Source organism: Microtus oregoni, unplaced genomic scaffold (assembly GCF_018167655.1).
Source record: "Microtus oregoni isolate MIOR12 unplaced genomic scaffold, Mior012 000013F_ref0000133, whole genome shotgun sequence".
Taxonomy (NCBI): domain Eukaryota; kingdom Metazoa; phylum Chordata; class Mammalia; order Rodentia; family Cricetidae; genus Microtus; species Microtus oregoni.
The window spans coordinates 6,194,634-6,219,739 of NW_024543072.1; the positions used below are offsets into that span (position 1 = coordinate 6,194,634).

At 43.8% G+C, this 25,106-nt stretch overlaps 1 protein-coding gene across 4 annotated transcripts in view; it reads right to left on the reverse strand.

Moving 5' to 3' along the window:
- Positions 1 to 25,106, reverse strand: part of Arhgef3 (Rho guanine nucleotide exchange factor 3) — a 283,256-nt gene that overhangs the window by 16,652 nt on the left and 241,498 nt on the right. For all 4 annotated transcript variants that reach the window (XM_041662549.1, XM_041662551.1, XM_041662550.1 and 1 more), the window contains 4 exons: positions 12,323 to 12,493; positions 7,206 to 7,268; positions 4,539 to 4,635; positions 4,308 to 4,384 (listed from right to left, as the gene is read on the reverse strand). In XM_041662549.1, coding sequence (XP_041518483.1) covers positions 4,308 to 4,384; positions 4,539 to 4,635; positions 7,206 to 7,268; positions 12,323 to 12,493 — 408 coding nt within the window. The remainder of the gene's footprint in view (positions 1 to 4,307; positions 4,385 to 4,538; positions 4,636 to 7,205; positions 7,269 to 12,322; positions 12,494 to 25,106) is intronic.

A 25,106-nucleotide genomic window follows, 5' to 3' on the forward strand; every position in this document is an offset into this window, starting at 1 on the left:
CCCAGCACTCTAGAGGCAGAGACAGGCGGATCTCTAAGTTCGAGGCCAACCTGGTCTACAAGAGCTAGTTCCAAAACAGGCTCCAAAGCTACAGAGAAACCCTGTCTTGAAAAACAAAAGAACAAAAACAAAACTGCTGTGGGACAATGGTTTGTACCCTGTCAATTGTATTTTAATAAAAACGTTGATTGGCCAGTAGCCAGAAAGGTGGGACAACCAGACAGGAAGTAGAGGCGGGTTAATGAGAACAGGAGAATGCTGGGAAGAAGGAAGTCCTAGTCTGCAGTCATGATCCAGCCACAGAAGAAGTAAGATGTGACTGCCTCGCTGAATAAGGTACGGAGCCATGTGGCTAGCATGGACAAGAATAATGGGCTAATATAAGTTATAAGAGTTAATAAGAAGCCTGAGCTAATGAGCCAATCAGTTTATAACTAATGTAGATCTCTGTGTAATTTCTTTGGGACTTAACAACTGTGGGAACCAGGCAGGACAGAAACCTCAGACAATGAACAAAACCCAAACCATGTATTTTGAAGTACTGATGAGATGCTGAGTTCAAAAGCACCTCAGGCTCTCTTCATTTCACTTCCCCTTCCTTGCCTCTCTAAAGACCTGGAAATGAGCCACGTTTGCATTAAGGAGAAGCAAATCAGTGGTAACCATCAGATATGAACTACCCAGGAACTCTGGCCACACTGTGCAACGGGCCATTGCTTTCTCTGATCCTGCCACTGGCTACCATGGCAACTACCTTCGGCTCTGCTCTTTTGTTCACACCTGACAAGGTGCTCATTTCCTGGGCATGACTCAAAATGTATACAATCTAATTTTCTTTAAAAATGAGGCAAGAGCTTGGTGCTTAAAAACAAAATTAAAAAAAAAACAGACTCTGGGAATGCAGCATTAGTTTAAAAAACAAACGTGGACAGTTGTTTGTGGCTCTGAACCTCAGCTTCTCCACTCTCAGAATTTGTAGAGTGAAGGCCTCCCTGTCCCCCTTATTGAGACAAGCTATATAAAACACTTCACAGATTGCCCTCTGATTAAGAAGTGGTGAGCACAGGCTATCATGACTATCTTTTGTTTTGTTGGGCTGTTATTGGTTAAGATTCAGTCTCACTGGGCTTAGGCTGTCCTGGAACTCAAAGGGAGAGGTATGTGCATATGAGTGCTGGTGCCCCTGGAGGCCAGAACCATCTTACCAGCCCCATCCCAAATTCTTGAGAGTCTGTTTAAAGAGACATCAAGTCATCTAACACTTAGGAGCTGAGCAAGTAACTCACTCACTGCTGCTGTGGTTGTCTGTACAAGATCTGCATAAGACGAGTCAACATTTCAACATGGATGGGGGAGGGGCCATGAGGCTCCACTCCTCCCTGACGGCCTATTAATGGTTGCTGGGGAAGAGGGTGTCACTGTCTTCAGTAGTAGAGCCATTGGTAAATTGCCCAGGCTCTTGGAAATAACCTCTCACTCACGCTTGTGCAAGCAACTATGAGTAAATCCTATGGGTCATACAAGAAGAAGAAAAAGTAGGAGGGGACCTGTTGGGAAGTGGAAGGGGTTGAGTGGGAGAGAGGATAAGAGTGGGGGACATTGGGTAAAAAACACTAAAATTCATTATCCATATGGAACTGTCGAAAAATAAAAAATGGAAAAATTTAAAAAGCCTATATATATATATCACACACACACAAACACACACATGTATAAATATATATCAAAAGCACTTTAAAAATACACACACACATTTAGAAGCTCTATTCCCCTAATGTAAAAAAAATGTTAGAATACATCTGGATTTTTTACTTCCATGCACCTTTTCCCTCTCTCTGGAATTAAAAATTAACTAGGATCTAAATGAAACAGGAGCACTTTCTGCCTTGGAGAGCTTATAAATTATTTTATTAGTGAGACCAGTCACTTGGGACATTGTGTCTTTTTGACAGGGAAGGCTTGCTCAAACAGGGTGAGCCGCTAGGAAGGGGACTTCCACCGTCTGTAACCAGGGCAGCTTCCCAAAGATCCCATCTGTTTAAAGTCTTCAAAGCGTAAGTCATGGATTCACTCTAAGGTCAAAGGCCTGGCTGACACTGTCCTGGACAGTCGTGGGGAGGGGGCAGGGATATCTCACTCTTTCAAAGGGTTTTTTTTTTTCCTTTGCGGGGAGAGGAAAATAAATCAATTTTCCATGGATTGAATGAGCCCTGACTTTTCTCATTTACTGTCTAGTAAGATATTATTTTTCTCTGTTTAAAAGACTAGAACTCAAACAGACTGACTCTGGTGTACAGCTCTCGCTCATACCAACACTCCTGGAGTTAAAAGAAAAACACTTAACAGCTTTTTGGTTGATAAATAAAAACCATTTCCCATGAGATCTGACAACAATGGGCCACTTGTTTCCTTTCAGGCTGCTCTTCAAGCTTCAAGACCCATTTGATGCCTGGAAGGTCCAGCAGCAAGAGACTGGCGTGGACACACTTCCTCTGGGCATGTATGGGACAGACTGTTAGAGCCTTCCCCAGGCCCCAGATCAAACTAACCTCTTAACATAAGTTGACAAAAGGGTATTTCAGGGCGAAAAAAAGCAAAGAAGGCAAAATCCTCAAGCTTGAATCTGAAACAATGTCACCATCTGCAAGCCATGCTTAGAGGAACGGCATCCTCCTATATTACTCTAGCAAAAAAAAATCCGAGCAGGACTCCAGGTTAACTCTGAAGGGCTCTCACTCCACAGACTGGGGAAGTTTAAACACATTGATATAGACCTTCTCACTCAACCACCTCTGACTCCAGTAGACCCACACTTTCCACAGAACTGTCTTTGTAGTTGAAGAACTTTGCAATAATACTATGACTAATAATACAAAGTCAAAAGTTTGAGATGAACGACCTCCCCTGAAATATTGAAGCGCATGGCCTGAATTATTCAGCTTACACCATTACTTGTCTGGCAGATATTCTAGGGCTATTTCAGCCTTGGTACTAAAATTGACTTCTGAACTAGAGCCAAATCCTGGGACCCTCCGAAGTTTCCAGAGCATGGCAGTAACTGAAAGGCCCCAGGTCAGACACCAGTGTTAAGATTTCTTTGCACATCCATGTGACATCAATGAGAACCGGAAGGTTAGAAACAAATTTACCTGGAAAGAGAGCACTCAGGGTGGTAGAGACCGAAAGCCCTGTACCACCCTCTGTCGCTGCACTCCCTGCCTATTTTCCTGAAATTCTGGGTGAACCAGAGGGATCAAGAGATCTAAATTTGCCTGGAAGAAGTCACTATAGTTATCCGCTTTCAATACCTGCTTTATAACAAATAAAAATATCTAGAATTGGGGTGGAGCATCCAAGTATTCACTGGAGGTCACAGGCAGGCAGACAATAGGATAGAATGGGGGCAAAATAGCACGTGCTTTGTCTAAGTGACTGACACAAGTGGTCCCTACATACTCAACTGAACAAGAATTCAGTATGAGGACCACACATTACTCATGAACCCTAACTGAAGGTCCCATCTTTGTTCTTTAAGAAAGGGAATCCATCTTGTTGTCTGTATACCCAGCAGTTACTTAGGACCAGAAATATATGTTTTAAGTATAAGCAACATAGACTCATTACCTTGTTTGTAAAACTATATTTAGATCAACCGCCTCCCCCCCTCCACCCCACTCTGCCCAGTGCTGGGCATAAAACCCAGAGTCTTAGACATTCTAAGCAAGAGCTATCTATTTTTGGTGATGAACAAGAATGTCAAGCCAGGCCCGGTGGCATAGGCTTGTAAATCCCAACTACTTGGAAGGTTGAGGCAGAAGTATCCCAAATTCAAGGCCTGCCCAGGCTGCAAAAAGAGTTCATGGACAGTGTTGGCAATTTAGTGAGAACATGCCTCAGAATAAGGGGCAAGACGGCAAAATGGGCATGGAGATAGACAGATCAGCGGTAAAGTTCTTGCATAACATGTCCTGAGAAAAAATGAATATGTTAATTTTAAACTTAGAGGAGAAATTGCAATAATTTAATTGGGTTAAATCCAATATAATCTAGTGTCATTTTATTTCATGTAAAACTAACAATGGTTTCATGTGCACTTTTAGTTTACTTTATTGCAAAAATGCAAGGTTGTCTGTAAATGCAATAAATCTGCAATAAGAAAAAAATTGTTTCCATGCTTTGAAGAATAAAGCCTCAATATATCAAGAGTCTGATTTTTTATCTGACATGATAACCAGAATTTGCCAACATGGAAAAAGTCCAGCTAATGTAAAATCTATCTTCAAATAAGACCAGAGAACATTTCTTACCCAGCCTACGAGGATGGGACCAACATGCTCAGTCGAGCCGTCGGGCTTCCGAACGTCTCGAAGCTGACTAAGGAGCTCTGGCAAGAAAGAAACATTTGGTTAGACATTCCAACATGAGCAGGGGTTAGAGGGTAATACTGGGCTTCTCACATTATTACACAATCACAGATTTGCTATAAGACAACTCAATTAAGGCTACCAGTCATGACTCGTCTGGGATCAAAACTGTACCTTCGTGGAGAGGAATCAGAGAGTCCAGTGTTCCAAAAATTTGATTCAGCTCTTGTTCTGTCATTATTGAGAGTTTCAGCATGGGGTCGTGGTAGGCCTGTAGAAGATGGGCAAGAGATGGACACAAATGTTAAATTCAGAGGAGCTCAGTCATTTGTGTAAGTGATTCCTGAGAAGTGCTTTTCAACAAACAAAAGTTGGCTTCCTACAATTTCTCCCCTAATGCAGGGAAACAGCAGACAGATGCAGCTGGAGGTGCAGGGAACCCAGTTCTGCCTGTAGCCTCTTGTGACTGCTGATAAGCTAAGGTAGATTTTCCCCAAGTCCTTCTATCCTTTAATGCATCATATATGGAGGAAGGAGCAAACGTCCTACATGGAGAGCAGTCTGGATTGCTACCAGGCTCTGAAAGTCTACATGATTTTGAAAAACCTCCCACTTTATTCAAGATTAGCTAACAACAGGCTTTTCCAAGTAAGTACATATCCAAAAGAAAAGAAAACTGCGCACTGGGTGGTGGCACACACCTTTAATCCTAACAGTTGGGAGGCAGAGGCCAACCTGGCCTACAGAGCAAGTTCCAGGATAGTCAAGGCTACACTGAGAAACCTTATCTTGAAAAACGAATGGACAAACAAACAAAATGAAAAGAATAGAATAGAAAAAGAAAACTGGTTGGACCTTTCATTATTAACATTAAGTACACACAAACATTTGCCCAACCTAGTTCAGATCTTCTGAAGTTGGGTGGGTATGGTGACCCACCTACATTCCAGCCCTGGGAATGTGACAGACAGAAGACTAGAGTAAACTGGTTAACCAGACTAGCTAGACTAGCTATACTGATGAGTTTTGGTTCAGTCAAGAGAACCTGCATCAATAAACATGGTGATGAGCCAATGAAGGAGACTCATGTTACTCTCTGGCATCCACAAGCACAGATGTGACCACATACACATGGACAGGCATATATACATGCACGTATACTACACATAAACACATGCAAAATAAGACAGATGCCAGTGCATGTCCTCAGAGAGTTGTATAAAGTTAATTGAGGTTTTTTTTTTTTTTAGATTTATTTATTATGTACGGTGGTCAGCCTCCATGTATGCCCTCAGGCCAGAAGAGGGCACCAGATCTCATTACAGATGGTTGTGAGCCACCATGTGGTTGCTGGGAATCGAACTCAGGACCTCCGGAAGAGCAGTCAGTGCTCTTAACCTCTGAGCCATCTCTCCAGCCCCCTTGAGGTTTTTTTTTTTTAAAAAAAGATTCATTGAAACTTAAAATATATATTTAAAAAAAAACCAGTTCAAGATTAATGACAGGAGGGTTGTCCCATTAGAAAACAAAACCAATCAAGTTATAAAGGGCTCTAATAGATCCAAAAATTCAAGGTAAGGAAGGTATCTAAGGTTCTAGAGGTGAGTCTTGTGCAGAGGGGAGGCTGGAAATACCATAGAAGAACGACCTTGATTTGAGCTGGTGCCTGTGAGAGGGGCAGAGGTATATGACTGGGAGGGAAAAGGGGGTTGGGGAGAAACAGAGCCCTCTGACTCATATAAGTCAGGGGATGGCCGAGAAACACCTGAAGGTGTTTATATTTGGGAAATCTTGACTCAGGAAGTAGGGATTAGACATGTGATGTGTTCCAGACTTAAATGCCTTCTTATTTCTGAGCTGCTGCCTCTAGCCTACCCAACAGTTGTTTCTGGCAGTGTCTATGCAAAGCCTAGCTGGCCATCTCAGGAGTGCAGGAGGTAGAACTTCCTATTAGCAGAACTTAAACCGACGACCCTAGGTCAAGAAACATTCTCCTGAATGCATGATTCCCTCAAGAAGTCATAACAAAACAAGTTAAAGGAGTCTGAATTGAGCCTCCAAACTAGGGTGGTCACTGGAAAAAGGGTTTGTTGTCAAGAATGTACATGATATAAAGCAAGGGTGTTCTTCCCTCCTCCCACATAATGTGGATTAACACGTCTTTAGCTGGGGTCTAGCTCAGCAGTAGATCATGTGCGTAGCATGTTTAGGTCTGAGCCTGATGCTCAGCATATTCAACAAATAACCCCACCCCTCAAAGAAACCCTCGTTTCGTATGAAAGACCCTAATTTCTACACTGTATGAACATGCAGCTCACTCTACCGACTTTCAGGAATCAATCATCTTTATCCTGATTCAGAAATCTATTTCTCTATAAATGGTAGTTTCTCTCATGGACTACATGAGACTCCTTTTTTGGTGTGTTTTGAGAGTCAGACTCTCAATATGTGGCCCAGACTGGTCTCATAATCTAGGACCTCCCACCTCAGCCTCCTGAGTAGCTCAAGAAAGACGGCTGGGACAATGAAGTACATTCAAAAGCAGACAGGCCACCATGAGGGCTTTCAGATTTAAACAGATACATTCTTCGAGGTGCACTAGACACTCGGAGGCATCCGGCAGGTGCCAGGTGTGGAGAGCTATTTACCTTCTTGCGTTGAGCCATTTCCTTCACTGTTCGTTTGTGGTCAAAAGTTTTTTTTTTTCTCTCCAATTTCTGATGACTTGAGTTAGTCACAAAGAGGCTGCTCAAATGCATCATCTCGGGACCGTGAAATGACTCACAAGGCAGAAAAACACACGAGGTGACTCAAACAGCTACTGTATCTATCTTAGCTCACCTTTTTTGCTAACTTCAAGTCCTCTATCAAGTCTTCTTCTCCTTGAGAAAGCTCAAAGATCGCCTGCAAATCAAGAGAACAGACTTGTTCAGTTCTTTCATTTATAAATTCAGACAGTACCAACACTCACATGTTCCCAATTCCCTAGAATTTGCATGAGGCGTGGGGTACACTCAGAGAAGCATATGCTGAGCATGTGCAAGGCCCTGAGTTTAATACCTCGTAGGAAAAAACAAAGTTCAAATTATCCTGAAGCAAACGCATCTTGTAGTTAAAAATGGCAAAGAAAAGCCTTGTTTGTGAGGATTTTGACATGTATTTCCCACCTACCAATTCGCCCTTCGCATTTTTAAACTCTGCTGACGTCCAAGAGCAGGGAACTACATCAGGGGTGTGAGCGCTGGATTCTGTATCTTTGCTATGGGGGCGATCGTAAGAAACCATCCAGAGTCTGCAGTCAGAAACGGATCTGGCAGAGTTATTAACCAGACCATCACAGTCTGCTGCTTTTATCCCCAAAGAAGGCAAGTCTCAGAAGAAAGCTATATTCTTATCATCTACGTAAGACTGGGATTATAAAAAGAACCCAACATTTTATCGCTATAAACAGAATCTGGTGGAGTCAATTCATTCTAAAGTCTCACCAGGCACAATAAATAAGATTAGAGTGTGCAAATTCATCATTTCAGATTTGGCTCCATTAAGCCACCAAATCTAAAGAGCTATGGTGCGCAGTGCACTCCTCTCACTGGGACTCCAAACACTGGGCAAACATGGCACTAGAGGACTACCAGCCTGAGTTGATAGTCCAGGAACAACTCTACTGTCCCCAGCCTGAGATGATAGTCCAGGAACAACTCTACTGGCCCCAGCCTGAGATGATAGTCCAGGAACAACTCTACTGGCCCCAGCCTGAGATGATAGTCCAGGAACAACTCTACTGTCCCCAGCCTGAGATGATAGTCCAGGAACAACTCTACTGTCCCCAGCCTGAGATGATAGTCCAGGAACAATTCTACTGGCCCCAGCCTGAGATGATAGTCCAGGAACAACCCTACTGTCCCCAGCCTGAGATGGTAGTCCAGGAACAACTCTACTGGCCCCAGCCTGAGATGATAGTCCAGGAACAACTCTACTGTCCCCAGCCTGAGATGATAGTACAGGAACAACTCTACTGTCCCCAGCCGGAGATGATAGTCCAGGAACAACTCTACTGTCCCCAGCCTGAGATGATAGTCCAGGAACAACTCTACTGTCCCCAGCCGGAGATGATAGTCCAGGAACAACTCTACTGGCCCCAGCCGGAGATGGTAGTCCAGGAACAACTCTACTGTCCCCAGCCTGAGATGATAGTCCAGAAACAACTCTACTGGCCCCAGCTGGAGATGATAGTCCAGGAACAACTCTACTGTCCCCAGCCTGAGATGATAGTCCAGGAACAACTCTACTGTCCCCAGCTGGAGATGATAGTACAGGAACAACTCTACTGTCCCCAGCTGGAGATGATAGTCCAGGAACAACTCTACTGTCCCCAGCTGGAGATGATAGTCCAGGAACAACTTTACTGTCCCCAGCTGGAGATGATAGTCCAGGAACAACTCTACTGTCCCCAGCTGGAGATGAGAAGTCAGCTGCTTCCAGGCTTGGCCACTACCCTGAGGTTTACAGACGAGAGGGCAATGAAATGGAACAGAGCAGGTGAGACAGAAACCTGGGCTATGGGGACAACCCTCCCCAAGGTCCAGCAAAGTCTCACCTCATGGCTTACTGAAATAATTACACGCACATGAGAAATTACAAAAATTGCAAGGGGTCCTGTGTACCTCTCAGCTGTCTGTCCCCAACAGTAGCATCTTAAATGAACTTGCCTTGGATTTCCTTGGCCATCTGCATTATGGGAGGGAGCTCATCAACTATTACGACAAATGCCCTTCATCCCAAAGAGAGGAGGCCCACAGGATTCCACAAGAGAAAAGAAGAGAAGCACCAGGTTCAAATCCCGACTGCAGCTCACTACTGCTGGCCCTGCCTTAATGCCTTTCTCATCTGCGCTCTGTCTTTCCTTTTCCTACGCTGGCAGGTTGTACAAGACACATATGGACATGGATAACACTTAGAAAAAAATACAGTAAAACATAAGGGAGGACATTTTAAATCACTACAATAGCATCCTGCTAACTCTGAGAATACAGAAATAACAAACTCAGTTTTTCCATCTCTTCCTCCCTCTGTCCTTCCCCCTTCTTCTCCCTTTCTCTCCCTTCCTACCCCCATTTCAGTTTTTTTTTCCTCCTCCACTTTCATAACACAGGTGACTTCTGGGGGGACTTCCCTTTGCACTACAAGCAATGAATTATGCCGCAGACACCAGGTAGCTGTCATCTAATTCAATTCCAATGCTGCCTACGTGGAGATAGCATCAGGTCCCCAGAGTGACGGTTCAGTCCCAAGGCTCTTCACCCTTCTATATGCTAATCAAGACCTTAAATAGTTTGACTTGTGATTTTCATTAACGGTGAGAAGTCAATGCTCCCATGACCCCTCCTTAGTGGTTAATCTGCCACCACTGCTCACGGAACTCAGGGCAACATTCCTGTTTACGGTTTACAGGGTATCATAAAGGCTATGAGCATCAGGTGAGGGCAGGAATGAGGGCAGGTATGAGAGCAGCCTACACCCTCTCTGTATCTACCACACCACCCTTCCAGAACTCGTGTTTAGCCATTCCGCTCTTAAAACCATGTCCTCTGGGTTTCCATGGTGGTTCAGACAGCAGACAGATGAAATCTCTGGCCTTTGTTTATCACCTGTAACCATCAGCCTCGCTCACTTCTCCAGGGGTCAGCCGGTAGATCTTAGTTTGGTTTCTATTGTGGGATAAACGCAGCAACTCTCAGGTCACAGTCAGTCACTGAGAGAACTCAGGGCCAGACTCAAGGCAAAAACTAGAAGAGAGGTCATAGAGCAGTGGTTCTCAACCTGTGGGTCCCAGTCCCTTTAGGTCCTGCATATCAGATATTTACATTATGATTCATAACAGTAGCAAAAATACAGTTATGGAGTAGTAATGAGATAACTTTATGGTTGCGGGTTCACTACAACATGAGACACTGTATGGAAGGGTCCCAACATTAAGAGGGCTGAGAACCACTGTCACAAAGGAAAGCTACTTACTGGCCTGTCAGACTGTTTTTCTTTTCTTTCTTTCTTTCTTTCTTTCTTTTTTCTTTCTTTCTTCCTTCCTTCCCTCCCTCCCTCCCTCCCTCCTTTTCTTTCCTTTCCTTTTCTTTTCTTTTCTTTTCTTTTTCTTCCAGCCCGTTTTCTTAATACTATACAGGACCACTGGCCCAAGGATGTCATTGCTCACAGTGGGCTGGGCCTTCCCATGTCCATCACAAATCAAAAAACACCCCCACAAACTTGCCTGTAGGCAGTCTGATGGAGGCATTTTTTTCAATTGAGGTTCCTCTTTCCAGACAAGCTAGCTGTGTTGAGAAAAAAACAAAACAAAGCAGAAACCAGGACAGGTTGGGTTGTCACTGGATAGCAGTTTTCTGTTTTCTGGCCTGGGTCTGACTCGTAGCTAGTACACAGCCGGAAGCTTTCAATGGTTGACAGCCACCATCCAATCTTCCGCTTGAGGGTGGGAGATTCTACATGGCAAGTAGTGAAGACCAAACACCCACATCCTAATCTCACATATGACTTTGCCATATTTCCACATAGGAAAAATGGACATGCACATGGGAAGATCTCAGCTCCTTCTTTCGGGGACTTCAAAAGGAAACATTGCTGCCAATTCTTTGGGCATCCTTCCAGAAGCATTTTTATGAACATATAAACAAATTAATATACAGTCATTATTTTATATACACGGTAGCATTCTAATTTTGTTCCCTGCTTTATCTACTTAACCAAGCACACATATAAACATGCCTGCCCCATTTCTACATCTGTGTAGTGCTTTAAGGGTTTCAGCATCTCCTGGTAATAGAGGTTCAGCTCATCCTGAACAAGTAGCGCCGCTGCAGGCATTAGCCCTCTGAGTAACCCTGCAAGCTTAGCTTTTGACCTGCATGCAAGTAGACCTGAAAAATCAGTTCCTAGGGAAGGACAGCTTGGTTATGAAACCACGAAATTTCAAGTACCCCTTCTGCCAGCATCAGGTTGTCTGAGGGAGAGGAAAAGTGAGAGGGAAAAGGAGGAAGGGGAGGGAGAGAGAACACTGTTAATCCCAGCACCAGGGAAGCAGAGGCTAGGAGTTCTTTGAGAGTTTTGAGGCTAGCCTGGTCGAGTTTCAGGTTAGCTAGAGTTATGTGGGAAGACTCAGTTTCAAAACAAAACAACAAAACCCGCAAACCCAAAACAAACAACAATAAAAACTAGACACTTCTGGAATCCCAGTGGAGGCAGCACATGAGAAGAGGTGAGCAGAATTTGCACTGACAAGACCTCTGTAGAAGGGGATGTAGTCACAGCTACTTAAGATGGGGATACGGAAAACTCATACGGAAATTAGCTGTCCTCCGTAAGGAAAAGTTTTTCTTTAGAAAGCTGGACCAACGTTACAAGAGCCCAATTTTTTTTTTTAAAAAAAACATCTAAAAGTTACTATCAAAATATAAATAAAATGACTGCAGTGGGGTGTGGTGGCGCACGCCTTTAAGCCTAGCACTCAAGAGGCAGAGGTGGGCGGATCTGTGAATTCAAGGCCATTCTGTTCCACTGAGTGAGCTCCAGGACAGTTAGGACTACAAAAAGGGATCCAGTTCCAAAAAACCAAAAAGAGAGAAAGAAAGAAGGAAAAAAAGAAATAGAATATATCGTCATATATATATATGAAATTGTGTATATATATGTATATATATTTAATATAGTATAGATATATAGTATAGTATTCATTATATACATAATTGTCTTTGTGAGTGTAAGAATCCTAACTGGATTCTTGGATTCAACACAGCAAAATCACCTTATTTTTACAGTCGGGCCAGGCCCACGAAGCTGGATGCTGGCTTTTTAGTTTCTGACATCCTGTGTTCTCCACAGGATGTGGCTCTCGCCTACAGGTACCTTTGCGGCCAACACACAGGCAGCTCCTTGGGTCCCGAGCTTACCTCCTGTCGCTTGATCTCCTTGGCCGTAAGCACTTGATTGACACACACATCGAAGGTCTCACTCCACAGTTTGCTGTCCCTCCGTTTTGTGCTTGAGGAGGTGGCATTTCTGGACCAGGCTCGGGGGGCCAGGATGTCGGGGCGGCTCTCACTGCGGAAGCTAATGGACCGCTATACAATGAGAAAAAGAAATCAGAGGGTCAGCAGCAGGACTGGGTGGATCCTTTGTGAGCAGCTTCCTATCACTGACAGACACAAACCATGTATCTGCAAGACAGAAAGGGCACGGCCGAAGCTTTGAAGGAGTGAGACACCGAGGAAACAGAACAGGAGCCTTTTCACACAACATGCTGGAGGCAACATCCTGTGTGACCTGGACACTGAGTGAACCACAGAACGAGACCAGGCAGGCCAGGCTCACATGCGAAAGGCAGCTCTCCAGCACATTCCCAGTGGTTTATTTCCAGTGGGCACTACTCTTCACAGGCACGAGGGAAATAGTGGTGGATAGCCATCAAGGAAAATTCACCCTTTCCTACAACAGCACCCTGCTATCCCTGGTATCCCCACCCCCAGAATAGTTTGGGTAGGCTTATCCAGGCCTGATCAACCAGACGGTGCCATCATCCCGATCCTCTGCCACATGATTTATGAGAGAAAAGGGGAGGGGCACTCTGGTGCTGGGAGTTCAGAGATAACGCAAGCAAACTCTCCCTGGTCGCAGGGAACAACCTATTTACCCCAGGAGTCAGGAAAGGGACATATAGGATGCGAAAGCGAACAGGCTTTAGCAAAGTGAACTGATTAAGCTCCTGGATCCCACTGTGCCTGAAGTCTGGAAGGACTAACCTTAGTCATTTCAGTTACACACAGGTTCTGTCTCCAGTAGCTGGGGTTCTATCAGCTCAAAACGTTGCAATGAATATGCATTCCGGGTACCAGCCTGGCAGCAAACGATGCCTACCCCTGACATAGGCAAAGAGGCCCAGCTGTTTAGAGATCCTAATCACCCCACGTTCAGCCTTGTGACTGAAATATACTCCCACGGGGCTTTCTCAAGACAAAAGAAGGTGAATGTGTCATCTGTAGTCTTTACCCTGCGAGATTTCAACATGCTCCCTGGGAATGGAAAGGCAAGAGGTATTTCTACACTCAAAAGAATGCTTTTTTTCTTTTTTGAAAAGATAAGTTCTCATGAAGCTGGAGAGATGACCAAACATTAAAGCATTAAGATGCTGTAGCCTTTCCAGAAGACGGAAGTTCGGATTTCAGTATCCACAACCGTCTGTCTCCAGGGAATCTGATGTCTCTGGCCCCTGAGGGCACTTGCCCTTACATACATGCATACAAACACACACACACACACACACACACACACGTACATGTACACTCACTTTAAGATATTAAAATACATCTTTTTTAAGAAGACGGGTTCTTTGGTTACACAGCCTAGGCTGACCTGGAACTCACTGTGTAGCCCAGGTTGCCTTCAAACTCAGGATCCTCCCAAGAGCTGAGATTACAGTTGTGTGCTACCAGCTAAAAACCAACAATATCCTCCAACACACACTTTAACAACTGTCCCTGAAAACCAACAACATCCTCCAACACACACTTTAACAACTGTCCCTGTGTGCTGCTCCTGGGCCCTTCTGTGTGAGCTTCTACTCAGCATGGCCAAGAATCGGGCCAAAGCAACATACTTAGGACAGCATCCCGCCACTCTCCGTGAGTCACCCTGCTACTCTCAGACACTGCGTCTGTGCTAACCCTCAGGGCTTCCTTTGAGCAATTTTCTCTTTCTCAAAGGTATTTCTCCCATTTCCCAACTAACTCCTCACCTGTCTTCAGAACACAACCCAGATTGCTCTCTCTCTCTCTCTCTCTCTCTCTCTCTCTCTCTCTCTCTGGTTTTTCAAGACAGGGTTTCTCTGTGTAAAAGCCCTGGCTGCTATGAAACTCAACTCTAGACCAGGCTGGTTTCAAACTCACAGAGATCCACCTGCCTCTGCCTCCTGAGTACTGGGATTTAAGGCATGCACCACTGGTACCCGGCTCAGATCTCTTTTTTTAGGAAGGCTTCACCAACATCCTCCCTCCTCCCTATTCTGCCATTTAGATATATTTCTGACAAAACAGTGACCACATCTTGCTCTGATGGAGGAAGGTCATTGGCTAATAAAGGAACTGCCTTGGCCCATTTTATTGGTTAGAGGATAGGTGGGAGGAGTAAACAGAACAAAATGCTGGGAGGAAGAGGAAGTGAGCTCAGAGACTCGACCGCTTTCCTCTCGGGAGCAGACGCCTGAGAGAGACGCCATGCTCCTGGCTCCTGGGCAGACGCACACTAAGAAGCTCCTACCCAGGATGGACATAGGTTAGAATCTTCCCGGTAAGCGCACCTAGGTGCGCAACACAGATGATTAGAAATGGGCTAAATTAATATGTGAGAATTAGCCTAGAAGAGGTTAGATCGAAATGGGCCAAGCGGTGTTTAAAATAATACAGTGTCCGTGTAATTATTTCGGGGCATAAGCTAGCCGGGCAGGCGGCTGGGGTGTTGGGGACGCAGCCCCGTCGCCCCTATTACTACATTGCTCTATTTATTTAACTTGATTTTAGTTGATTTTACACGTGTCATGTAAGCCTGCATCACTAAGACACTACAGGGTAGCTCTCAATTATTTGAGATCCAACTATGAAATTCATCAATTAGAACTCATTAGGGAAGTTTATATTCTACTTAAAAATTAGAGTGGGGGTGGGGCTTTAGAGATGGCTCCACCATTAAGATCACTGTTAAATAAGTTAGAATCACCTGTTGACAGAATATTGTCTACCCTTTAAGATAACTCTGAGATAATTTAGCTTCTAAAAATCCTCTTTATTGCAAAAATTGACCCGCATTAAAATCTGTATATAATCATTTCATAATTATGCAAATCCTTTGTGAGCAGATATTTAAAATGCCATCAATTTTTCATTTTTTTTTCACATGGACAGTAGAGGTGACTTCTAGCTTACCTTCTAATTTTTTAGAACCTGAGAAAATGGAAAATATAACAATGAGTTTCCAAAGGGGCTTCAGGACGTTTCCAGAGCTTTGTGCAGGCAAGCCCGTGTTGTCTTGCAAGCAGTAATCAAGCTCCTGGGCTAGCAGGGACTTCTGTGGGTCCCGGACTCACAGGAAAGCTCACGAAACCTGAACCACTCCATTTAGGACAGCAAGAAAGTGCTTGCCCAGGTCACTAGAGGTATTGCATAAATCCTGGGATCGCTTAAACAAGCCCCTTATAATAGCAACTATGCTAACTGGGTGCAGCTTGAATCGATTAGCCACAGTCCTGGAAGGTCAAAACAAGGCAGGGAGTCACCAACCCATTCTCTCTGTGGTTCTGATGGGCAGGTGGGAATTACAGAACAGAAAGAAAAAAATACACAAAGAAGAAGACGCAGAATGCGACATTCGCTTCCACTTTCACTGAAAGGATCAGTAGTCTCGTCCACTTTCAGTCTGAGCAGCCTTGGACTTCCCCCAAGAGTCGGAAAGCAATTCATACCAACTTGAAACTTTCATGTTCTACAAATCGTGTGATTTTTAAAATACAAATTCTCTTCTTTTTCCTCAAATCCATTTCCTGGCATTGCTGCATTGTACGCCTTTCCAATTTTCTTCTAAGTATTTTACAGAAAACAGAATGTTTTCTCTTTTCAGTCAACCATACCTTTTTATGTTAGCATAGAAAAAAGTCATTCTTCTCTGGGCATTGGTGGTTCATGCCTTTAATCCCAGTACTCGGAAGCAGAGGCAGAACTCTGTGAGTTCAAGGCCAGCCTGGTCTACAGAGTGAGTTCCAGGACACCCAGAGCTACAAAGAGACCCTGTATTGAGGAAACAAAACAAAACAAAAAACCACCCATTCTTCAGAACTGTAACTAGGGGGTTGGCAGATGGCTCAGTGGCTAACGTGACTTGCTGCCCTTGGAAAGGACCTGTATTTGATTCCCAGTTTCCACACTGGTAGCTCACAACCACCTGTAACCACAGTGCCAGGGATCCAGCCCCCTTTTCTGGCCTCTCCGGGATTCCACACTCATGTGCACCTCCCCCCAGATACACAACTAAAACTAAAATAATTCTTAAAGCAACAACAACATAACTGAAGTAAGTAAGAGAACAAAGCACTAAATATGTCTCCATATATGGAAATACATATTCCATATATATATATATATAATATATATGAAAATGCCTCTATGAAACTCATTTTTTTTTGCTAACATAAAAAGTTAATAAAAAAGAGAGCAAATTTCTTTCAAGTAAAAACACTGAGGTAAAGTTCAGATAACATAAAATTAAACATCTCTGAAATAACAAAGTAGTGGTATCACAAAACTATTTCCTAGTCCCAAACATTTCATTCCTTAGCAATGGTCACAGTGGGACCCCAAGGTCTACGTAGACTCCATACTTATTCAATGCCCACCTGATGAACAGTGAAATTATTCCTGGCTGTTGGCTATTATAAGTGCCTGACGGAACACCCTTTGTATGTTTGTGTTGATATTTATGGAGGCAGATTCCTTCAGTCTAAAAACGATCAACTTGTATTTAATTTTACTGGATCTCATTTGGATTGCTGGGGTTCCCAAGAGCTCATCTATATTAATATTGATACTTGATGCTAAACATGTTACCAAATTAACCTTCCAAGCAGGCTGTTCAGCGGTTCCTCTCCCAGACAGGAAGAGGAGAGAGATCACATGCTTTCATTCTCATTGGGTGGATTTATTAGTCTCGTAGGCAAAAATCACTGAACCTGAGTTCTATATCATGTTTTGAATATAAGAAATAATAGACAAATTTTTATACATTCATCAAGACTTTCTCAGTCAGTTTGAGATTTTCTTCATTGCCATTTGGGGGAAACAAGAGGTGAACTACCTGGGGGGCTGGAGAGATGGCTTAGTGGTTAAGAGCACTGGCTGCTCTTCCAGAGGACCTGGGTTCAGTTCCTAGCACCCACATGGCAGCTCGCAACTGTCTATAAGTCTAGTTCCAGGGAATCTGACCACCTTCAGAACAATAGAATAAAATTAAATTAATTTATATTAAAAAAAGAGACAAACTACCCTAAGGCACTCCTCTTTTGTGTTTTCTTAGTGATTGCCAGTCTTGGGGTGCCATGAGAATTATCTCCAGGATCCTTTATGCATCTATCCTTAGCTCTTTAGATGTAATCTTTTCAATTCTCACACCATCCATATTATAGAAATTCATTCCGCCAATGGTTGTGGGGTACTGGCCTTAGGGTGTGGCTTTTGTGTGCAGACATGATCTCTTATGAGGAAGAGGATAGGTCTCCTCGACTTTCTGACCCCTTTGGGTCTCTGCCCACGCCAAGCCCAGCCAGAGCAGGAGAGTGAGCAAGACCTCTCCTCTTCCTTATAAGAGATTATGTATGCACAAGGAAGTCATTCCCTAAGGCAAGTACCCCAAAACTATGGGTGGAATGAATTCCCACAACACACCCCCATAAAGCAGGTTTGTTTTCATTTTGCCAATAAGGAAACTGAGGTGGGGTGTGTGTGTGTGTGTGTGTGTGTGTGTGTGTGTGTGCACGCATGATGTTTCTTCACAATAGAAGACAAACACACTGCTGTGGCCAAATGCCCAACAAAAAGCAACGCAAGGGAAGGGAGGACTTTATTTTGGCTCGCGGTTTTAGAGGATACAGTCCATGCACAGCAGAAAAGGGTGGCAGCAGGAATGGGAGACAGCTGGTCACATTGTGTCCACAGTTATAGGAAGTGGGGGACAAGCTACAAAACCTCAAAGCCTATCCCCAAGGGCCACCTCCTTCAGCAAGACACCACCTCCTAAAAGTTCCACAACCTTCCAAGACAATATCAGCTGGGGACCAAGCGAAACAAGTGACGCTTCATACCGAAACCATGATGATCAGCACCGTGAAGGCAGGGATATTCGTGTGCTACACTCACACTTGGAGGGCTTTACACTGTAGAGTGAATGCCCTTGGGGACCGGGGAATGTTCTTTGCTTGAACCTAAGCTTTAGAATTCTGCCAAACCCGAGAAGTAAGGATCTTGCTCCCATTTTATGGATAGGAAACCTGAAGCTCACAGAAGGTGAAATTTTGCAGAAGGCTATGCAATTAATAACAGTTAGATTTTTAACTGTGCGAGTGTGAGGGGGCACTTTGAGTGATAATCCAGGTCAGCTCTGCCCTAGTGTAGGGTTTGTTCGGAACATGAGCCACAGCGGATGAGTTTCACGTAACTTCTTAGTCTGTGACACGCAGTTCTGAACCAGACAAGTCTTTCTTGTGCAAAGCTGTCCTGTGCATTGTAGGGTGCTTAGCGACAGCACTGGTTTCTAACCACAACACACCAGGAGCATCCCCAACCCAGCTGTGCTGACCGAAACAACTCGAGACATTGCCTATGTCCCCTTGGGGGAGAAACACTGGTCCATTTCAAAGTAATGGACTCAGCCTTGGGAGGGACCACATAACCACAGACACAAATACATGGATCTGCTGGGGTGGGGAGGATCCTGGGATAGCAGTGAAAAAGTTACAGAATAAACAAGAGTTTCCATGAGGAAACCCAGCTCGGCAAATAAGTAGAAACCCAAAGCTCAGTAACGGTTGGCAGCTAAAATAACAAGGGCCATACAGGAAACAGACAAAAGCAGATTTTGGAAATGGTGTTCATGTTTGTACCCAAGCTGGGAATGTAGGAAAGCTGTTGCAGGTGGGGGTTGACTGTCAGTAGGGTAGGAAACCAGTCCATTTACATATGTCAGAGGAAATGAAAGCCCAGCAGGTAGACACTGGGGGACAGATTTGATTTGTTAATGCTGCCTGTTCAGCAGGGTGCTTGCTCTGTCGGGTTGCAAAAACAGAAGGTCTCCATAGCCAAAGATAACAAGCTCCAATTAGAGCTCAGGCCAGGCACATTCCCTCCACCATCCCGACTACACAGCTATTTGGTAGTAGATGGTTCAATAGTAAACAGGTTGGAAGCTAGGATGGGATTGTTCCAGTGTGGCTGCTGCATTGGGTGCAACCAAAAAGTTCCAACATGCAGTCACAAAAGGCTCCCGCATAGCACCCCCCCCCCCCAGAAGTCTCTAGCTTAAAATGAGGAGCAGCACCTTTCCCACTGTTTGGCTCTACCACATTTGACCTTTGTGCTAATCTTTTGAAGGGAAAGGGCAGGAAAAAGTCAAGATCTAGAGGTCTGAGGGACTGGGAGAAGGTAAGGATAGACTTGAGTTGAAAAGGCTTAGCCCAGCAGTGGTGGTGCGTGCCTTTAACCCAGCACTTGGGAGGCAGAGGCAGGTGGATCTCTATGAGTTCAAGGCCAGCCTGGTCTACAAGAGCTAGTTCTAGGTCAGGCCCCCGAAGCTACAGAGAAACCCTGTCTTGAAAAACAAAAACAAAAACAAACAAACAAACAAAGAAAAAAAAAGAAAAGAAAAAAGAAAGAGAAAGAAAAGGCTTTACTCCTAAAGTGGACTTGGCTTTAAATCAACTCACATGATTGAAGGACCTTGACAAACTCATTTCTCTGGCTCTCAGTATTCTCATCTCTTGAGGCAGCATAATAATTAGAACATCAAAAAGCTAAAGTGAGGATTGGCCAAGTCAAAGGAGGTCAACAGCTGGCCAGATGCCTACTGCAGTCGGCAGGAGATGGTCAGTACCGGTGCTGGCTAATTTTTGTGTCAACTTGATCAAACTAGAGTCATCTGGGAAGAGGAACCCTCAACTGAGAAGTTGCCTCATCACATTGGCCTAGAAGCAAGCAAGCCGTGGGGTCATTTTATTGCTTAGTGATTGATGTAGGAGGGTCCCCCCTGCTGTGGGCAGTGCCGCTTCTGGACAGGTAGTCCCGGAATATATAAGAAAGCATACTGAGCAAATCATGAGAAGCCAGCCAATGAGCAGTTTTCTTCATGGCCTCTGCTTTGGTTCTTACAGCCAGGTTTCAACCTTAATTCCCTGTGTTGGCTTTCTCTAATGATGCCCTGTAATCTGTAAGACAATGAACCCATCCCTCCCATGTAGCTTTAGGTCATGGTGCTTTAGTAGAGCAATAGAAGACTATCACTTCACTCTTAGACTATCAACCATATTGCTACCATGAGTGTCTATTTCCATCCGTCCCCTCTTATCTATCAAAATATGTTTTAAGAGTCCCTGGTAGATGTGTACAATCATAGTACTGATCCAAACATAAACCATGCTTTGTCTATGCCAGTGGTTCTCAACCTTCCTAATACCATGAACCTTTAATACAGTTCTTCATGTTGCAGTGACTCCCAACCATAAAATTATTTTTGTAGTTACTTAATAACTGTAATTTTGCTTCTGTTATGAATCATAATGTAAATATATGATATTCAGGATATCTGATATGCAACTTCCATGAAAGGGTTGTTCAATCCCCAAAGGGATTGCAACACCCAGGTTGAGAACCATTTTTCTATACATATCTATGACAAAGTTTAATTCTTAGATTAGGTACATTAAGAGATTAACAATAATTAATAAAAGAACAATTGTAATAATACAATAAATAAGAAGGCTTAATTTTCTTTCTCTCTTTCTCTCTCTCTTTTTGGGGGCAGGGGTTGAGACAGGTGTTGCCTGACTGTCCTGGAACTCACTAAGTAGATCAGGCTGGCCTTGAACCTCTGCCTCCCAAGTCCTGGGATTAAAGGTGTGTATCACTACTAGCCGGTTGAAGGCTGATTTTCTTTATTACATTGACTAGATTTAGAATTACCTAGCAGACTGAGACAAACTTCTGGGTGTGTCTATGGATATTTTCAGAAAAGATTGAGAGGAAAAGACCAGACATGAAGGTGAAGAGTGTGTGCTATCCACTGGGCTTCCTGCAACCCCAGAATGGAAGAGGGAAGGGAGAAAAGCAGCAGAACACAGGCCTTTTTCCCTTTTGCGTCCTGGTCCATGATGATGCAAATGACGGTCCTCCATCATGTGTTCCTGCTACCATGATAATTCTGTTCAAATGCATGGTGTCAAGCAATTGTAGAAACATGACCCAGAACATCTCATTCCTCCCTCTGTTGTTTCTGTCAGAGATCTGGTCACAGCTACATAAAACTAATTCCTACAACAGTCAAAGTTACTTTTAATGTATAAGTTGTTCACTCTTGGCATTGTTCATTTACCATTTTCCTATCATAGTTGATTATGGGTAACCCTAACAGGGGAGAGTGAAATCACAGATAAGGGGGGAAGTCTTGGATGCTTTTATCCATAGCAAACAGCAGAAACACATAGAATTACTTAAGAGCAAATAGCTTCTTGGAGGAACTTCACTAGAATAACCAACAGGGGACCCATCAGCATAACTAAGAACAAAAGATCTAGAAATAACCAGCTGAGAACACAGTTGGAGGTAGAGAACTCACATAGCTCACCACTTACAGGGTATTTATGAAAGGAAAATCACGGTTGTCAGACTTGGCTACCTAGGTCCATACACCTATCTTCCTGTTTATGTCGCATGTGTAGATGGGACCAGACTTTTCATTCCCTTCTCAAACCTGGAGTGTCCTCTCTCCATTTCCTCTCTAGGCCATTCCCAATCCAACCTCTATTCTTGATGCTCTAACTCTCAGGCCACTACTAAGATTTCTAATCTGCCTTCCTAGTACAATAATGCTATATATAGTGTACATTATCCAATGAGATTTTTGGATATTATTTATTTCTATATGGTTGGAAGAGGCAACATATGATTATTTTTTAAGTTTAAGTGTAATAGAAATATATGATGGAGAAGAAGTATTTCCAGTTCATGCATTCATTTCTCTGCCCACCTATAGAAGATAATTAAATATAAGATTTATATTTGTTATGTAATGATTCTAATTCTTGTGTGATAATGAAAAAAATAATGCAAACAGAAAATAAAAGAGCAAATAGCTCATAATTATATTTTCAAGGATAACTACTTTCAAGAATTTTATCTCCTTTCCCCATTAATATATTAATTCACGTGTTATGACTGAGATACAGTGGCTCTGAACTCTTCATTTTCTGTTTTCCTAATATCTTAGAAAATTATTATCAACCAGATCTTATAGGTTTCTACAGCACACATGTCTCCTTTTTCATATTGGTCATATCTCCATCATCAAGTGTAGGACAGAATAGTTAACACAGTAGGATATTCGAGAAGATCACTGGCTCACACCATGTATTTAGACTGCTCTTGGGTCACATGGAAAGCTCCTAGATCTAAAGACCAAAGAACAAAGCACTGAGAGGCTGTGATTACCACACTCCTTCCTTAGCCAAACGATTCTCTGTGGAAGGGTGTTCTATGTTGTCAGTTCAAGAAGAAGGGCAGACCCCATCACTAGGCAGGTGCCCACAGACAGTGCCTTGAGAGAGCCTTAGAGCAGCAGTGGTTAACTTTTCCAGTTTAATATAGTAATAGTATCTACCAAGTTCTACACAGTCTAAATCATATATAAAAACAAAACCCCTATGTACTGTATGATTATGCTTTAAAAATGCACATGAAAATTCCTAAAAGTATTCATAGCCCAAGTATCCATGACTACGAGACACCAGCTATGTGAAATAAATCCTATCAACACATTAGAATAATACATAGTTCATAAAGATCATACTTTCCAAATATAAGTGTTATATAACACTTTCTTTCGATCCTACATAAAAGCTCCGCACCCAGATAAATGACAAAGGGAGGATGTAGGTAGAAAAAGGACAGGACAAAACCCACGGAGCCATTAGCTCAGTTGGTAAAGCCCTTGTCTAGTATGTAGAGGCCCCAACTCTCAGGACTATATTCACTAGGCACAGTAGTACAGTCAGCAAGTTTAGCATTGAGGAAGTAGACCAAGGTCGTCCTCGGGCAAGCAGCAAGTTCAAGGCCAGCCTGGGCTATAGGAGACCTTGTTGTTTCAAAACAACAACAAAACAGGGGTTGGGGGGGTGGGGGGGTGGGGGAGTGGTAGGGGAGACCTAAACCAAACTAAGATAGTAACCTTAATGAAAGTGGGAGTGCCCCCATGTGAGGTTAAGAGAGGCTGATTGTGCAGCTGCACCCCAAAGTGAGCAGATCACACAAGTGAGGTTTAGACAGACAGAGTGACCTTGAGCTATGCTCAGGGCATACAAAGTGTGCACTAATACTCAAAGTCATTCCGAGAAGAAACATTAAAATGCTATTTTGGAACGGAAAGCCATGCACATTCCGTTTCTTCCTCTTTTTCTGTGTTTTCCCATAAGGAACACACACTTTGTAACAGACAAGAAAGATGTTCATGTCCAAAGAGAATGAACAGCCACCTCCCAGGGCAATGCATTCCGTCCTTGCTGGACTTGACTCAAATGTGTTTAGCAGCCATGCCAGCTGTGCACGGAGAGGCGGCGCTCAGCATGCAGCTGGCCCATGGGAGCTGGTATTCCCTGTTCCACATGAGAGGCGCACACTCCGGCCCCTTTTAGAGCTGGGCCAGGTTTCCCTCTCAGGCATGCTGGAGAGGGGATTTATGGGCCTGGGGGATCCAGACATCTGTGCTTTGGTTTACCCACAGTCCTGTGCTCACCTTTTCTGGTGAGGAACTGACAGAGAACCCTGTCGTCACCATAAATGCTGCCTTTGTGCTGAGGCCTAACTCCCTGGCCCGTATCAGTGCCGGGAGGCAAGAGAAACAAACCCGGCAGTGTGTTGCCTCCGAGACCACTCACACTTGTAAATGGGTTTTTATCTTTCTGGAAAAGGATGCCAGCTCAGAGTGCCCAGTATCCTCCTCCACTGACTGTAGACGCACAAGGAGAGAACCGCTAAGAATTGATGGAAGCGTCATGTTTGGGTCTGAGTCACTGCTTGGCCTATAGTTAAAGGAACTCAACCTGAGAGATGAAACTGGATATCCAAAAGGATCTATATGCCTCTGAAGTGCCAGGAGCCAGGGGAAAAGAAACAGTGCAACAAAAACCAAGCCGCTAGCTGGGTCTGGTGGCACAGGTGTGCTACCCCAATCACTCATAAGGCTGAGGCAAGGGAAATCAAAAATGTAAGGACTGCCTGGGCTACAGAGGGAGTTCAAGGCTCACCTAGGCAACTTAGTGAGACCTTGTTTATAAAAAACATAAAAAGGGGCCAGGTATGGTGGCATATGCCTTTAATCTTAGCATTTGGGAGGCAAGGGCAGGAGGATGAGCTATATACATGGACTGTCTTAGGCTAACCTGGGTTACACAAGGAAGCCCTGTCTCAGTAACAACAAAAGGGGGGGAGGGATGAGTTGGACACACACAGATGAGATGGCTCAGTGGATAAAGGCACTTGCCACCAAGCTTGATGACCTGAGTTCACTCATCTGGGCCCACGTGGTAGAACGAGAGAACTGACTTGCATAAATTGTCTTTTGAACTCCACATGCACACCATGGCAGGTACAAACCACCTCCTCCCCCCAAATAAAAATGCAATAAAGATCTACAAAACGAAAAGTTTGGTAGGAAACCACCTGCCTTGTTATCTCCGTTACTAAAAATAAAAATAAAAGAAACTAAGAGAAGGGAAGTAAATAAGCCAGTTTGCCTCATGCTCATGATTTTTTGAAATAGAAAATTATACACACAGGTGCATAAGGCAAGTGACTGCTAAGTGCCAAGTGGTTTTGCCATGCTGTGCTCCCCTTGTTTGGCTTCTCCCCTAATACGAATGAATGGATAGCTAAAAAA